Source organism: Scomber japonicus, chromosome 9 (genome assembly GCF_027409825.1).
Source record: "Scomber japonicus isolate fScoJap1 chromosome 9, fScoJap1.pri, whole genome shotgun sequence".
Taxonomy (NCBI): Eukaryota; Metazoa; Chordata; class Actinopteri; order Scombriformes; family Scombridae; genus Scomber; species Scomber japonicus.
The window spans coordinates 154,283-173,564 of NC_070586.1; the positions used below are offsets into that span (position 1 = coordinate 154,283).

Sequence of the window (19,282 nt, forward strand, 5' to 3'; positions counted from 1 at the left end):
AGCAGGGGAGAGCAGGGGGGAAGGTGGAGAGCAGGGGGGAAGGTGGAGAGCAGGGGGGAAGGTGGAGAGCAGGGGAGAGCAGGGGGGAAGGTGGAGAGCAGGGGGGAAGGTGGAGAGCAGGGGAGAGCAGGGGGGAAGGTGGAGAGCAGGGGAGAGCAGGGGGGAAGGTGGAGAGCAGGGGGGAAGGTGGAGAGCAGGGGGGAAGGTGGAGAGCAGGGGAGAGCAGGGGGGAAGGTGGAGAGCAGGGGGGAAGGTGGAGATCAGGGGAGAGCAGGGGGGAAGGTGGAGAACAGGGGGGAAGGTGGAGAGCAGGGGGGAAGGTGGAGAGCAGGGGAGAAGGTGGAGAGCAGGGGGAAGGTGGAGAGCAGGGTGGAAGGTGGAGAGCAGGGGGGAAGGTGGAGAGCAGGGGGGAAGGTGGAGAGCAGGGGAGAGCAGGGGGGAAGGTGGAGAGCAGGGGAGAGCAGGGGGGAAGGTGGAGAGCAGGGGGGAAGGTGGAGAGCAGGGGGGAAGGGGGAGAGCAGGGGAGAGCAGGGGGAAGGTGGAGAGCAGGGGGGAAGGTGGAGAGCAGGGGAGAAGGTGGAGAGCAGGGGGGAAGGTGGAGAGCAGGGGAGAAGGTGGAGAGCAGGGGGGAAGGTGGAGAGCAGGGGAGAAGGTGGAGAGCAGGGGAGAAGGTGGAGAGCAGAGGGGAAGGTGGAGAGCAGGGGAGAGCAGGGGGGAAGGTGGAGAGCAGGGGGGAAGGTGGAGAGCAGGGGGGAAGGTGGAGAGCAGGGGAGAAGGTGGAGAGCAGGGGAGAGCAGGGGGGAAGATGGAGAGCAGGGGAGAAGGTGGAGAGCAGGGGAGAAGGTGGAGAGCAGGGGGGAAGATGGAGAGCAGGGGGGAAGGTGGAGAGCAGGGGGGAAGGTGGAGAGCAGGGGGGAAGGTGGAGAGCAGGTGGAGAAGGGTTAGCCATGACATCGTTCCCTCATTCAAAACTATTCTAGTGCAAAGTTCTGGTTCTGTGTGATAATCATGGGTCAGGGTCCGGGTCCAATCAAATTCCTGAGGGGTCCCGGGCCCCCCTGGCTATCCTTTTGGTTCCACACATGCTCTCTGGGTTCTCTCTGGGTTCTCTCTGGGTTCTCTCTGAGGTTTCTCTCTCTGGGTTCTCTCTGGGTTCTCTCTGAGGTTTCTCTCTCTGGGTTCTCTCTGAGGTTTCTCTCTCTGGGTTCTCTCTGGGTTCTCTCTGGGTTCTCTCTCTGGGTTCTCTCTGGGTTCTCTCTGGGTTCTCTCTCTGGGTTCTCTCTGAGGTTTCTTCCTGTTAGAAGTCGGGTCGGGATGAAGCCCTCCGCTCTGAGGTCTCAGTCCTTCAGCAGTCAGCATCAGCTATGACAAACAGACCAGCCAGGGGAACCCGTCCCCAGAACCAGGGGAACCCGTCCCCAGAGCCAGGGGAACCCGTCCCCAGAACTAGGCTCTGTCACGGTTCAGCTGGATGGAGAGCAGAACCACAGAGACCCAGAGGAGAACCGGGTTCAGCTGGATGTAGAGCAGAACCACAGAGACTCAGAGGAGAACCGGGTTCAGCTGGATGTAGAGCAGAACCACAGAGACTCAGAGGAGAACCGGGTTCAGCTGCATATAGAGCAGAACCACACAGAGACTCAGAGGAGAACCGGGTTCAGCTGGATATAGAGCAGAACCACAGAGACTCAGAGGAGAACCGGGTTCAGCTGGATATACAGCAGAACCACAGAGACTCAGAGGAGAACCGGGTTCAGCTGGATATAGAGCAGAACCACACAGAGACTCAGAGGAGAACCGGGTTCAGCTGGATGTACAGCAGAACCACAGAGACCCAGAGGAGAACCGGGTTCAGCTGGATGTAGAGCAGAACCACAGAGACTCAGAGGAGAACCGGGTTCAGCTAGATGTAGAGCAGAACCACAGAGACTCAGAGGAGAACCGGGTTCAGCTGGATGTAGAGCAGAACCACAGAGACTCAGAGGAGAACCGGGTTCAGCTGCATATAGCGCAGAACCACACAGAGACTCAGAGGAGAACCGGGTTCAGCTGGATGTAGAGCAGAACCACACAGGGACTCAGAGGAGAACCGGGTTCTGCAGGCTGACAGTTGGCTGCAGAACCACAGAGACTCAGAGGAGAACCGGGTTCTGCAGGCTGACAGTTGGCTGCAGAACCACAGAGAGACTCAGAGGAGAACCGGGTTCTGCAGGCTGACAGTTGGCTGCAGAACCACAGAGAGACTCAGAGGAGAACCGGGTTCTGCAGGCTGACAGTTGGCTGCAGAACCACAGAGAGACTCAGAGGAGAACCGGGTTCTGCAGGCTGACAGTTGGCTGCAGAACCACAGAGAGACTCAGAGGAGAACCGGGTTCTGCAGGCTGACAGTTGGCTGCAGAACCACAGAGAGACTCAGAGGAGAACCGGGTTCTGCAGGCTGACAGTTGGCTGCAGAACCACAGAGAGACTCAGAGGAGAACCGGGTTCTGCAGGCTGACAGTTGGCTGCAGAACCACAGAGAGACTCAGAGGAGAACCGGGTTCTGCAGGCTGACAGTTGGCTGCAGAACCACAGAGAGACTCAGAGGAGAACCGGGTTCTGCAGGCTGACAGTTGGCTGCAGAACCACAGAGAGACTCAGAGGAGAACCGGGTTCTGCAGGCTGACAGTTGGCTGCAGCAGATTAACACACTGAGCAGATTAACATGTTAATCCTTCACTAACTGCTCGTGTTTGTTAGTGGAACACAAACATGAGCAGGTTCAACACAACAGGAGAACCAGGAGAACCTGGAGAACCAGGCGCTATTGATAATGATTAATGATCAATCACTACTAATCAACTCAACTCAACTTTATAAAGCACTTTAAAACAACCACAGCTGAAACAGAGTGCTGAACATAAAGAGTTAAATCATTATTATTATATTACACACACACACACACACACACACACACACACACACACACACACACTACACACACACACACACACACACACACTACACACTCACACACACACACACACTACACACACACACACACACACACACACACACACACACTATACACACACACACACACACACACTCACACACACACACACACACACTCACACACACACACACACACACACTCACACACTCACACACACACACACACACACACAGTCTCTATGCTGTGTTGTTAATGCAGAGGCTGTTCTGTGTTCTGCAGGAGAACCCGTACCTGTGCAGTGATGAGTGCGACGCGTCCAGCCCCGACCTGTCTCACCCCCCCCAGCTGATGGGTGACAGGGAGAGGGGCGGGCTCATCACCTATTGGCAGACGGTCACATGGTCCAGGTATCCTGAGCCGCTATTGGCCAACATCACGCTGTCGTGGAACAAGAGTCTGGAGGTGGTCGATGACATCATCGTCACGTTCGAGTACGGCCGTCCAACCAGCATGGTCCTGGAGAAGTCCCTGGACAAAGGTTAGAACCCTGCTAGAACCCTGCTAGAACCCTGGTAGAACCCTGTCAGCATGGTCCTGGAGAAGTCCCTGGACAAAGGTTAGAACCCTGCTAGAACCCTGCTAGAACCCTGTCAGCATGGTCCTGGAGAAGTCCCTGGACAAAGGTTAGAACCCTGCTAGAACCCTGCTAGAACCCTGGTAGAACCCTGTCAGCATGGTCCTGGAGAAGTCCCTGGACAAAGGTTAGAACCCTGCTAGAACCCTGCTAGAACCCTGTTAGAACCCTGTCAGCATGGTCCTGGAGAAGTCCCTGGACAAAGGTCATTACTGCTAGAACCCTGCTAGAACCCTGCTAGAACCCTGCTAGAACCCTGTCAGCATGGCCCTGGAGAAGTCTCTGGACAAAGGTCTTTACTGCTAGAACCCTGCTAGAACCCTGCTAGAACCCTGCTAGAACCCTGTCAGCATGGCCCTGGAGAAGTCTCTGGAGAAAGGTCATTACTGCTAGAACCCTGCTAGAACCCTGTTAGAACCCTGTCAGCATGGCCCTGGAGAAGTCCCTGGACAAAGGTTAGAACCCTGCTAGAACCCTGCTAGAACCCTGCTAGAACCCTGTCAGCATGGCCCTGGAGAAGTCCCTGGACAAAGGTCTTTACTGCTAGAACCCTGCTAGAACCCTGTCAGCATGGCCCTGGAGAAGTCCCTGGACAAAGGTCTTTACTGCTAGAACCCTGGTAGAACCCTGTTAGAACCTTCTGAGAACCCTGTCTCCTGTGTCAGGTGGAACGTGGCAGCCGTACCAGTTCTACGCTGATGACTGCATGGAGGCCTTCGGCATTACTGCTAGAACCCTGTTAGAACCCTGTTAGAACCCTGTTAGAACCTTCTCAGAACCCTGTCTCCTGTCTCAGGTGGAACGTGGCAGCCGTACCAGTTCTACGCTGATGACTGCATGGAGGCCTTCGGCATGGCTCCTAAACGCGTCTCTGATCTGACGCCCAGCAACCTGACGCGGGTCATCTGCACCGAGCAGTACTCCCGCTGGGTCGGAGCCAAGGTGGGTTCTACTGGTTCTACTGGTTCTACTGGTCATACTGGTTATACTGGTTACACTGGTTATACTGGTTAGACTGGTTACACTGGTTATACTGGTCATACTGGTTCTACTGGTTACACTGGTTATACTGGTTATACACTGGTTATACTGGTTCTACTGGTTACACTGGTTCTACTGGTTACACTGGTTCTACTGGTTACATTGGTTCTACTGGTCATACTGGTTACACTGGTTATACTGGTTCTACTGGTTCTACTGGTCATACTGGTTCTACTGGTTCTACTGGTTACACTGGTTAGACTGGTTCTACTGGTTATACAGGTTATACTGGTTATACTGGTTCTACTGGTCATACTGGTTACACTGGTCATACTGGTTATACTGGTTCTACTGGTTCTACTGGTTACACTGGTTCTACTGGTTACACTGGTTCTACTGGTTACATTGGTTCTACTGGTTACACTGGTCACACTGGTTCTACTGGTCATACTGGTTACACTGGTTATACTGGTTCTACTGGTTCTACTGGTCATACTGGTTCTACTGGTTCTACTGGTTACACTGGTTAGACTGGTTCTACTGGTTATACAGGTTATACTGGTTATACTGGTTCTACTGGTCATACTGGTTACACTGGTCATACTGGTTATACTGGTTCTACTGGTTCTACTGGTTACACTGGTTCTACTGGTTATACTGGTCATCAGGCTGATGTGAGTGTCTGACCCGTAGGAGGAGAAGCTGGTGGTGTTCGAGGTGCGAGCTCGGTTCGGGGTGTTTGCGGGTCCGAAGCTGATCAACATGGACGCGCTGTTCACGCGCATGGAGACCATGAAGGGCCTCCGAGACTTCTTCACCTTCACCAACCTCCGCCTGCGGCTGCTCCGCCCGGCGCTGGGAGGAACCTACGTCCAGAAGGACAACCTGCTCAAGTACTTCTACGCCATCTCCAACATCGACGTACCTGCCAGGTAACTACACCCTAACCCACATGTTGTAACTACACCCTAACCCAGCCCACATGTAACTACACCCTAACCCAGCCCACATGTAACTACACCCTAACCCAGCCCACATGTAACTACACCCTTACCCAACCCACAGGTAACTACACCCTAACCCAGCCCACATGTTGTAACTACACCCTAACACAGCCCACATGTAACTACACCCTAACCCAGCCCACATGTTGTAACTACACCCTAACCCAGCCCACATGTTGTAACTACACCCTACCCAGCCCACATGTAACTACACCCTAACCCAGCCCACATGTTGTAACTACACCCTAACCCAGCCCACATGTAACTACACCCCAACCCAACCCACATGTTGTAACTACACCCTAACCCAACCCACATGTTGTAACTACACCCTAACCCAACCCACATGTTGTAACTACACCCTAACCCAGCCCACATGTAACTACACCCCAACCCAACCCACATGTTGTAACTACACCCTAACCCAGCCCACATGTAACTACACCCTAACCCAGCCCACATGTAACTACACCCTAACCCAGCCCACATGTTGTAACTACACCCTAACCCAGCCCACATGTTGTAACTACACCCTAACCCAACCCACATGTAACTACACCCTAACCCAGCCCACATGTTGTAACTACACCCTAACCCAGCCCACATGTAACTACACCCTAACCCAGCCCACATGTTGTAACTACACCCTAACCCACATGTTGTAACTACACCCTAACCCAGCCCACAGGTAACTACACCCTAACCCAGCCCACATGTAACTACACCCTAACCCAGCCCACATGTAACTACACCCCAACCCAACCCACATGTTGTAACTACACCCTAACCCAGCCCACATGTAACTGCACCCTAACCCAGCCCACATGTATCTACACCCTAACCCAGCCCACATGTTGTAACTACACCCTAACCCAGCCCACATGTAACTACACCCTAACCTAACCCACATGTTGCAATGTGATGTGGTCTGAGCATGTGGATCTGATCATTTCTACCTATAATGACCCCCCCGCCCCCCACCCGGGCTCTGTGTGTGTGTGTGTGTGTGATGTGTGTGTCTCTGTGTGTGTGTGTGTGTGTGTGTGTGTGTGTGTGTGTGTGTGTGTGTGTGTGTGTGTGCAGGTGTAGGTGTAACCAGCATGCGTCTCAGTGTGTGCTGCGTGATGCAACGCTGCAGTGTGACTGCGACCACGGAACCACCGGACAGGACTGCGAGCGCTGCAGCCGAGGGTTCACATCCCGCAGCTGGAGACCCGGATCCTTCCTGCCCCTGCCGAGAGGAACCGCCAATACCTGTACGCACCTGTACACACACACACACACACACACACACACACACACACAGACACACACACGGACACACTCAGAGTAACATGTTGTCTTTTTTTCAGGTGAAGCAGCCGAGACAGCAGCCAGTAAGTCCTGTTCACCTGTCTGTCTGTCTCTCACCTGTCTGTCTGTCTCTCACCTGTCTGTCTGTCTCTCACCTGTCTGTCTGTCTCTCACCTGTCTGTCTCTCTCTCACCTGTCTGTCTGTCTCTCACCTGTGTGTCTCATTGATGGAGGATGGTACATAAGTGACAGTCCAGAGCTGCTTATAAAATAAAACGTATAATTTAGGGTTAGGGTCAGTCAGTCAGTCATTAATGACTCCACAATGGAGGTTGGTGGAATTACAGCATCATGTTTAGCACAACAGATCCAAACCTCCACCTATACACAGGTGGGGTGGAGTTGGGGGTGTTAAGTTGGGGATATGGGAGGAGTTTTGGGTGTTAAGTTGAGAGTATGGGAGGAGTTTGGGGGGGTTAAGTTGGGGGTATGGGTGGAGTTTGGGTGTTAAGTTGGGGGAATGGGAGGAATTTGGGTGTTAAGTTGGGGGGAATGGGAGGAGTTTAGGTGTTAAGTTGGGGGAATGGGAGGGGTTTAGGTGTTAAGTTGGGGGAATGGGAGGGGTTTAGGTGTTAAGTTGGGGGAATGGGAGGAGTTTACATGTTAAGTTGGGGGAATGGGAGGGGTTTAGGTGTTAAGTTGGGGGGAATGGGAGGGGTTTGGGTGTTAAGTTGAGGGTATGGGAGGAGTTTGGGTGTTAAGTTGGGGGAATGGGAGGGATTTAGGTGTTAAGTTGAGGGTATGGGAGGGATTTAGGTGTTAAGTTGGGGGGAATGGGAGGAGTTTGGGTGTTAAGTTGAGGGTATGGGAGGAGTTTGGGGTGTTAAGTTGAGGGTATGGGAGGAGTTTGGGGGGGTTAAGTTGGGGTATGGGAGGAGTTTGGTTGTTAAGTTGGGGATATGGGTGGAGTTTGGTTGTTAAGTTGAGGGTATGGGAGGAGTTTAGGTGTTAAGTTGAGGGTATGGGAGGAGTTTGGGTGTTAAGTTGAGGGATTGGGAGGGGTCTAGGTGTTATGTTGGGGGAATGGGAGGGGTCTAGGTGTTAAGTTGGGGGAATGGGAGGGGTTTAGGTGTTAAGTTGGGGGATTGGGAGGGGTTTAGGTGTTAAGTTGGGGGATTGGGAGGGGTTTAGGTGTTAAGTTGGGGGGAATGGGAGGAGTTTGGGTGTTAAGTTTAGGGTATGGGAGGGGTTTAGGTGTTAAGTTGGGGGAATGGGAGGAGTTTGGGTGTTAAGTTGGGGGAATGGGAGGGGTTTAGGTGTTAAGTTGGGGGTATGGGAGGGGTTTGGGTGTTAAGTTTAGGGTATGGGAGGGGTTTAGGTGTTAAGTTGGGGGAATGGGAGGAGTTTGGGGGTTTAAGTTGGGGGAATGGGAGGGGTTTACATGTTAAGTTGAGGGAATGGGAGGAGTTTGGGTGTTAAGTCGGGGGAATGGGAGGGGTTTGGGTGTTAAGTTTAGGGAATGGGAGGAGTTTGGGTGTTAAGTTGGGGGAATGGGAGGGGTTTAGGTGTTAAGTTGGGGGAATGGGAGGAGTTTGGGTGTTAAGTTTAGGGTATGGGAGGGGTTTAGGTGTTAAGTTGGGGGAATGGGAGGAGTTTGGGTGTTAAGTTGGGGGAATGGGAGGGGTTTAGGTGTTAAGTTGGGGGTATGGGAGGGGTTTGGGTGTTAAGTTTAGGGTATGGGAGGGGTTTAGGTGTTAAGTTGGGGGAATGGGAGGAGTTTGGGGGTTTAAGTTGGGGGAATGGGAGGGGTTTACATGTTAAGTTGAGGGAATGGGAGGAGTTTGGGTGTTAAGTCGGGGGAATGGGAGGGGTTTGGGTGTTAAGTTTAGGGAATGGGAGGAGTTTGGGTGTTAAGTTTAGGGTATGGGAGGGGTTTAGGTGTTAAGTTGGGGGAATGGGAGGAGTTTGGGTGTTAAGTTTAGGGTATGGGAGGAGTTTAGGTGTTAAGTTGGGGGGAATGGGAGGAGTTTGGGGTGTTTCTTGGAATTTTCCACATTTGAACAAAGAGAAGAAGTCAGAGTTTGATGTTCAGCAGATTCACTAAAGAGACGTAACTGTTCTTCTCTGACAGCGGCTGGTGATACACCTTCATCAGGAGTGACTGATACTACTGATACTACTACTACTACTGATACTACTACTACTACTACTGATACTACTACTACTACTGATACTACTACTACTGATACTACTACTACTACTGATACTACTCCTACTGATACTACTACTGATACTACTACTACTGATACTACTACTACTACTGATACTACTACTGATACTACTACTACTACTGATACTACTACTACTGATACTACTACTACTGATACTACTACTACTACTACTGATACTACTACTACTGATACTACTACTACTGATACTACTACTACTACTACTACTGATACTACTACTACTGATACTACTACTGATACTACTACTACTACTATTGCTACTACTACTGATAGTACTACTACTGATACTACTACTACTACTACTGATACTACTACTACTACTGATACTACTGCTACTACTACTGATACTACTACTACTGATACTACTACTTATACTACTACTGATACTACTACTACTGCTACTACTACTACTGCTACTACTACTACTGATACTACTACTGCTACTACTACTACTACTCCTACTACTACTGATACTACTACTGATACTACTACTTATACTACTACTGATACTACTACTACTACTTATACTACTACTGATACTACTCCTGATACTACTGCTACCACCACTGATACTACTACTACTACTGATACTACTACTACTACTACTGATACTACTACGTATACTACTACTACTGATACTATTACTACCACCACTGATACTACTGTTGTATTTGACACTGACAGTGTTCCTACTATCAGTACTACCATGACTGATACTAAATCTACAACTTACTTCATGAGTACTAGTGATACTGGAGACTTTCCTACTACAATATTTGACACTGGTACTACAGTGTTTACTGTGGTCCGTAGTACTCCCAGTACTTCAGGCTCTGATGTACTTACAGAGTTAAGCAGTACAGCAGGACCGACAGTGTTCTTGGATCTGTCCAGCAGTCCTACTCTGGAGGAACTAGGCCCCACAGTACCAGACACGACCACCACCAGTACCACTATTAGTACCTCCAGTCCCACCAGTATCACCAGTACCAACAGCCCCACTAACCCAGGCCGCAGTACTGACCCTGAGGTGTCTATTTCTGACACAGTGACTCTGCCCTCTGACTCCACCTCCTCACCAGACAGCACAGACTCCACCCCCCAGTGGACTGGTTCTACTGACCTGAATCCCAACACTGTCCCAGTTCCTGCTGGTACAACATCAACCGGAGTGCCAGTAGCAACTGCCAATGATATGGCTCCATCTGGAGATACTCCACCCACTGGTCCATTCCCAACCAATCAGGATGGAGATGCTCCATCTACAGCAGGAGCTGACTCGACTTCTCCTGATGTTCCTTCAGACACTGCTGTAGATGTATCTTCTCCTGATGTACCTCCTGAAGGACCTCCTGATGTACCTCCTGATGGACCTCCTGAAGGACCTCCTGATGTACCTCTTGATGGACCTCCTCCTGAAGGACCTCCTGATATACCCCCTGATGTACCTCTTGATGGACCTCCTGGTGGATCTCCTGATGTACCTCCTGATGGATCTCCTGATGGACAGCCTCCTGGTGGACCTCCTGATGGACCTCCTCCTGAAGGATCTCCTGATGGACCTCCTCCTGAAGGACCTCCTGATGGACCTCCTCCTGAAGGACCTCCTGATGGACCTCTTAATGGACCTCTTGATGGACCTCCTCCTGAAGGACCTCCTGATGGACAGCCTCCTGATGGACCTCCTGATATACCTCCTGATAGACCTCCTGATGGACAGCCTCCTGGTGGACCTCCTGATGTACCTTACCCTGAGGTACCTCCTCCAGATGTAACTCCTCCTGATGTACCCTCTCTTGATGTTCCTCCAGACACGTTGATAGATTTCCCACCCCCTGACGGGCGTCCTCGTGATGGACCTCCTCCTGAGCTACCTGCTCCTGATGCTCCTGTAGAGTCCTTGACACCTCCTTCTGGAGCAGGAGGAGATGATGTTTCACCAGATACAAGCTCAGCCTCCTTAGATCGGTCGGATCCTGCTGGTGATTTTGTCCCGGTTGACTTCACCTTCCCTTTCCCAGATGATCCAGATTCAGCTTTACTTGGACCAGGTTCTGCACCAGATTCTGGACCAGTTGGGGAACCCGAGAGCCTTCCAGATGACTCTCGTGCATCTGTTGATGCTACTGGATCAAATCCAGTAGATCCCAGTCTGGATTCTGTCCCAGCAGGACCAGATACAGCAGGGACAGGAAATGGTGAACCAGAATCAACTGGACCAGATTCTCCTTCACCAGATGGTGCAAGTCCTGATCCTGGTCTCAGCTCTAGACCTGATTCTCCTCCAGCTGTCGATGAAATGGGACAAAAGTCTTCTGGAGAAGATCCAGCTGCTCGTGGTCCAGCAGGAGGGTCAGAAGAAGAAAAACAAGAAGAGAAAAACCCCGAAGAGCCCGAGAACTCGAGAGAGCAGAGAGAGGAGAAAGGTAAACACCAAGCTTTCTGATTGGCCGATTCAAACGTAAACAGACGAGTGTAGAAATATCACTCTAAAACGTAGGATTCAGTTTGTGACGTTTTATTTCAAAGTAAAAGTATGAAATAACGTGATGATAACGTGTTGATAACGTATTGATAACGTGTTGATAACGTGATGATAACGTATTGATAACGTGTTGATAACGTGTTGATAACGTGTTGATAACGTGATGATAACGTGATGATAACGTATTGATAACGTGATGATAACGTGTTGATAACGTATTGATAACGTGTTGATAACGTATTGATAACGTCATGATAACGTCTTGATAACGTATTGATGACGTGATGATGACGTGTTGATGACGTGTTGATGACGTGATGATAACGTGATGATGACGTGTTGATGACGTGTTGATAACGTATTGATAACGTATTGATAACGTGTTGATAACGTGATGATGACGTGTTGATGACGTGATGATAACGTGATGATGACGTGTTGATGACGTGTTGATGACGTGTTGATAACGTATTGATGACGTGTTGATAACGTGTTGATAACGTATTGATAACGTGATGATAACGTATTGATAACGTGTTGATAACGTGTTGATAACGTGTTGATAACGTGTTGATAACGTGTTGATGACGTATTGATAACGTGTTGATAACGTGTTGATAACGTGTTGATAACGTATTGATGACGTGTTGATAACGTGTTGATAACGTGTTGATAACGTGTTGATAACGTGTTGATAACGTGATGATAACGTGTTGATAACGTGTTGATAACGTGATGATAACGTGATGATAACGTATTGATAACGTGTTGATGACGTGTTGATAACGTGATGATAACGTGTCGATAACGTGTTGATGACGTGTTGATAACGTGATGATAACGTGATGATAACGTGATGATAACGTATTGATAACGTGTTGATAACGTGTTGATAACGTATTGATAACGTGTTGATAACGTGTTGATAACGTATTGATAACGTGTTGATAACGTGTTGATAACGTGTTGATAACGTGTTGATAAAGTATTGATAACATGTTGATAACGTGTTGATAACGTGTTGATAACGTGATGATAACGTGTTGATAACGTGTTGATAACGTATTGATAACGTGTTGATAACGTGTTGATAACGTGTTGATAACGTGTTGATGACGTGATGATAACGTGTTGATGACGTGTTGATAACGTGTTGATAACGTGTTGATAACGTATTGATGACGTGTTGATAACGTGATGATAACGTGTTGATAACATGTTGATAACGTGATGATAACGTATTGATGACGTATTGATAACGTGTTGATAACGTGTTGATAACGTGATGATAACGTGTTGATAACGTATTGATAACGTGTTGATAACGTGTTGATAACGTGTTGATAACGTGTTGATAACGTGTTGATAACGTGTTGATGACGTGATGATAACGTGTTGATGACGTGTTGATAACGTGTTGATAACGTGTTGATAACGTATTGATGACGTGTTGATAACGTGATGATAACGTGTTGATAACGTGTTGATAACGTGATGATAACGTATTGATAACGTATTGATAACGTGATGATAACGTATTGATGACGTGTTGATGACGTATTGATAACGTGTTGATGACGTATTGATAACGTGTTGATGACGTGTTGATAACGTGTTGATAACGTGATGATAACGTATTGATAACGTGTTGATAACGTGTTGATAACGTATTGATGACGTGTTGATAACGTGTTGATAACGTGTTGATAACGTGTTGATAACGTGTTGATGACGTATTGATGACGTGTTGATAACGTATTGATAACGTGTTGATAACGTGTTGATAACGTGATGATAACGTGTTGATAACGTATTGATAACGTATTGATAACGTGATGATGACGTATTGATAACGTGTTGATAACGTGATAACGTGTTGATAACGTGTTGATGACGTGTTGATAACGTGATGATAACGTATTGATAACGTGATAACGTATCGATAACGTATTGATAACGTGTTGATAACGTATTGATAACGTGTTGATAACGTATTGATAACGTGTTGATAACGTGTTGATAACATATTGATAACGTGTTGATAACGTGTTGATAACGTGATGATAACGTATTGATAACGTGTTGATAACGTATTGATAACGTGTTGATAACATATTGATAACGTGTTGATGACGTGATGATAACGTATTGATGACGTGTTGATAACGTGTTGATAACGTATTGATAACGTGTTGATAACGTATTGATAACGTGTTGATAACGTATTGATAACGTATTGATAACGTATTGATAACGTGATGATAACGTATTGATGACGTGTTGATAACGTATTGATAACGTATTGATAACGTGTTGATAACGTATTGATAACGTATTGATGACGTGTTGATAACGTGTTGATAACGTATTGATAACGTATTGATGACGTGTTGATGACGTGTTGATAACGTATTGATAACGTGATGATAACGTATTGATGACGTGTTGATAACGTGTTGATAACGTATTGATAACGTATTGATAACGTATTGATAACGTATTGATAACGTGATGATAACGTATTGATGACGTGTTGATAACGTGTTGATAACGTATTGATAACGTGTTGATAACGTGTTGATAACGTATTGATAACGTGTTGATAACGTATTGATAACGTGATGATAACGTATTGATGACGTGTTGATAACGTGTTGATAACGTATTGATAACGTGTTGATAACGTATTGATAACGTGATGATAACGTATTGATGACGTGTTGATAACGTGTTGATAACGTGTTGATGACGTATTGATGACGTATTGATAACGTGTTGATGACGTGTTGATAACGTATTGATAACGTGATGATAACGTGATGATAACGTGATGATAACGCGATGATAACGTATTGATAACGTGATGATAACGTATTGATGACGTGTTGATGACGTGTTGATGACGTGTTGATAACGTGATGATAACGTGTTGATAACGTATTGATAACGTGATGATGACGTGATGATAACGTATTGATAACGTATTGATAACGTGATGATGACGTGTTGATAACGTGTTGATAACGTGATGATGACGTGTTGATAACGTGATGATAACGTATCGATAACGTGTTGATGACGTGATGATAACGTGTTGATAACGTATTGATAACGTGTTGATTACGTATTGATGACGTGTTGATGACGTGATGATGACGTGTTGATAACGTATTGATGACGTGATGATAACGTGTTGATGACGTGATGATAACGCGATGATAACGTATTGATAACGTGATGATAACGTGATGATAACGTGATGATAACGCGATGATAACGTATTGATAACGTGATGATAACGTATTGATGACGTGTTGATGACGTGTTGATGACGTGTTGATAACGTGATGATAACGTGTTGATAACGTATTGATAACGTGATGATGACGTGATGATAACGTATTGATAACGTATTGATAACGTGATGATGACGTGTTGATAACGTGTTGATAACGTGATGATGACGTGTTGATAACGTGATGATAACGTATTGATGACGTGTTGATGACGTGATGATAACGTGTTGATAACGTATTGATAACGTGTTGATTACGTATTGATGACGTGTTGATGACGTGATGATGACGTGTTGATAACGTATTGATGACGTGATGATAACGTGTTGATGACGTGTTGATGACGTGTTGATAACGTGTTGATAACGTGTTGATAACGTGTTGATTACGTATTGATGACGTGATGATGACGTGTTGATGACGTGTTGATGACGTGATGATAACGTATCGATAACGTGTCGATTACGTATTGATGACGTGATGATGACGTGTTGATGACGTGTTGATGACGTATTGATGACGTGATGATAACGTGTTGATGACGTGTTGATGACGTGTTGATGACGTGTTGATAACGTGTTGATAACGTGTTGATAACGTGTTGATTACGTATTGATGACGTGATGATGACGTGTTGATGACGTGTTGATGACGTGATGATAACGTATCGATAACGTGATGATGACGTGTTGATAACGTGTTGATAACGTGTTGATAACGTGTTGATTACGTATTGATGACGTGTTGATGACGTGTTGATGACGTGATGATGACGTGTTGATAACGTATTGATGACGTGATGATAACGTGTTGATGACGTGTTGATGACGTGTTGATGACGTGTTGATAACGTGTTGATAACGTGATAACGTGTTGATAACGTGTTGATAACGTGTTGATAACGTATTGATAACGTGTTGATAACGTATTGATAACGTGATGATAACGTGTTGATAACGTGTTGATAACGTGTTGATAACGTATTGATAACGTATTGATAACGTGATGATAACGTATTGATAACGTGTTGATGACGTGTTGATGACGTGTTGATAACGTATTGATGACGTGTTGATAACGTGTTGATAACGTGATGATAACGTGTTGATAACGTGTTGATGACGTGTTGATGACGTGTTGATGACGTATTGATAACGTGATGATAACGTGTTGATGACGTGTTGATGACGTGTTGATAACGTGTTGATGACGTATTGATAACGTGATGATAACGTGTTGATAACGTGTTGATGACGTGTTGATGACGTGTTGATGACGTATTGATAACGTGATGATAACGTGTTGATGACGTGTTGATGACGTGTTGATGACGTATCGATAACGTGATGATGACGTGTTGATGACGTGTTGATAACGTGTTGATAACGTGTTGATAACGTGTTGATAACGTGTTGATAACGTATTGATAACGTGTTGATAACGTATTGATAACGTGATGATAACGTGTTGATAACGTGTTGATGACGTGTTGATGACGTGTTGATGACGTATTGATAACGTGATGATAACGTGTTGATGACGTGTTGATGACGTGTTGATAACGTGTTGATGACGTGATGATAACGTGTTGATAACGTGTTGATGACGTGTTGATGACGTGTTGATGACGTATTGATAACGTGATGATAACGTGTTGATGACGTGTTGATGACGTGTTGATAACGTATCGATAACGTGATGATGACGTGTTGATGACGTGTTGATAACGTGTTGATAACGTGTTGATAACGTATTGATAACGTGTTGATAACGTGTTGATAACGTGTTGATAACGTGTTGATGACGTGTTGATAACGTGTTGATAACGTGTTGATAACGTGATGATAACGTATTGATGACGTGTTGATGACGTATTGATGACGTATTGATGACGTGATGATAACGTATTGATAACGTGATGATAACGTATTGATGACGTGTTGATAACGTGTTGATAACGTATTGATAACGTGTTGATAACGTATTGATAACGTGTTGATAACGTATTGATAACGTATTGATAACGTATTGATAACGTGATGATAACGTATTGATGACGTGTTGATAACGTATTGATAACGTATTGATAACGTGTTGATAACGTATTGATAACGTATTGATAACGTATTGATGACGTGTTGATGACGTGTTGATAACGTATTGATAACGTGATGATAACGTATTGATAACGTGTTGATAACGTATTGATAACGTATTGATGACGTGTTGATGACGTGTTGATAACGTATTGATAACGTGATGATAACGTATTGATGACGTGTTGATAACGTGTTGATAACGTATTGATAACGTATTGATAACGTATTGATAACGTATTGATAACGTGATGATAACGTATTGATGACGTGTTGATAACGTGTTGATAACGTATTGATAACGTGTTGATAACGTGTTGATAACGTATTGATAACGTGTTGATAACGTATTGATAACGTGATGATAACGTGTTGATGACGTGTTGATAACGTGTTGATGACGTATTGATGACGTATTGATAACGTGTTGATGACGTGTTGATAACGTATTGATAACGTGATGATAACGTGATGATAACGTGATGATAACGCGATGATAACGTATTGATAACGTGATGATAACGTATTGATGACGTGTTGATGACGTGTTGATGACGTGTTGATAACGTGATGATAACGTGTTGATAACGTATTGATAACGTGATGATGACGTGATGATAACGTATTGATAACGTATTGATAACGTGATGATGACGTGTTGATAACGTGTTGATAACGTGATGATGACGTGTTGATAACGTGATGATAACGTATCGATAACGTGATGATGACGTGTTGATAACGTGTTGATAACGTGTTGATTACGTATTGATGACGTGTTGATGACGTGATGATGACGTGTTGATAACGTATTGATGACGTGATGATAACGTGTTGATGACGTGTTGATGACGTGTTGATAACGTGTTGATAACGTGTTGATTACGTATTGATGACGTGATGATGACGTGTTGATGACGTGTTGATGACGTGATGATAACGTATCGATAACGTGTCGATTACGTATTGATGACGTGATGATGACGTGTTGATGACGTGTTGATGACGTATTGATGACGTGATGATAACGTGTTGATGACGTGTTGATGACGTGTTGATGACGTGTTGATAACGTGTTGATAACGTGTTGATTACGTATTGATGACGTGATGATGACGTGTTGATGACGTGTTGATGACGTGATGATAACGTATCGATAACGTGATGATGACGTGTTGATAACGTGTTGATAACGTGTTGATAACGTGTTGATTACGTATTGATGACGTGTTGATGACGTGTTGATGACGTGATGATGACGTGTTGATAACGTATTGATGACGTGATGATAACGTGTTGATGACGTGTTGATGACGTGTTGATGACGTGTTGATAACGTGTTGATAACGTGATAACGTGTTGATAACGTGTTGATAACGTGTTGATAACGTATTGATAACGTGTTGATAACGTATTGATAACGTGATGATAACGTGTTGATAACGTGTTGATAACGTGTTGATAACGTATTGATAACGTATTGATAACGTGATGATAACGTATTGATAACGTGTTGATGACGTGTTGATGACGTGTTGATAACGTATTGATGACGTGTTGATAACGTGTTGATAACGTATTGATAACGTGTTGATAACGTATTGATAACGTGATGATAACGTGTTGATGACGTGTTGATGACGTGTTGATGACGTGTTGATAACGTGATGATAACGTATTGATAACGTATTGATAACGTGTTGATAACGTGTTGATAACGTGTTGATAACGTGTTGATAACGTGTTGATAACGTGTTGATGACGTGTTGATAACGTGTTGATGACGTGTTGATAACGTGTTGATGACGTGTTGATAACGTGTTGATAACGTGTTGATAACGTATTGATAACGTGTTGATAACGTGTTGATGACGTGTTGATGACGTGTTGATGACGTGTTGATAACGTGTTGATAACGTGTTGATAACGTGATGATAACGTATTGATGACGTGTTGATGACGTATTGATGACGTATTGATGACGTGATGATAACGTGTTGATAACGTGTTGATAACGTATTGATAACGTGTTGATAACGTGTTGATAACGTGTTGATAACGTGTTGATAACGTGATAACGTGTTGATAACGTGATGATGACGTGTTGATAACGTGTTGATAACGTGTTGATTACGTGTTGATTACGTATTGATGACGTGTTGATAACGTGTTGATAACGTATTGATGACGTATTGATGACGTGATGATGACGTGTTGATGACGTGTTGATGACGTGATGATGACGTGATGATGACGTGTTGATGACGTGTTGATGACGTGTTGATAACGTGATGATGACGTGTTGATGA

General features: G+C 45.6%; 1 protein-coding gene across 1 annotated transcript in view; it reads left to right on the forward strand.

Moving 5' to 3' along the window:
* ntng2a (netrin g2a) overlaps positions 1-19,282 on the forward strand; it is a 45,302-nt gene that overhangs the window by 3,174 nt on the left and 22,846 nt on the right. The window contains exons 2-5 of the mRNA XM_053324738.1: positions 3,215-3,473; positions 4,366-4,511; positions 5,244-5,482; positions 6,638-6,814. Of these exons, the coding sequence (XP_053180713.1) occupies positions 3,215-3,473; positions 4,366-4,511; positions 5,244-5,482; positions 6,638-6,814 (821 nt within the window). The remainder of the gene's footprint in view (positions 1-3,214; positions 3,474-4,365; positions 4,512-5,243; positions 5,483-6,637; positions 6,815-19,282) is intronic.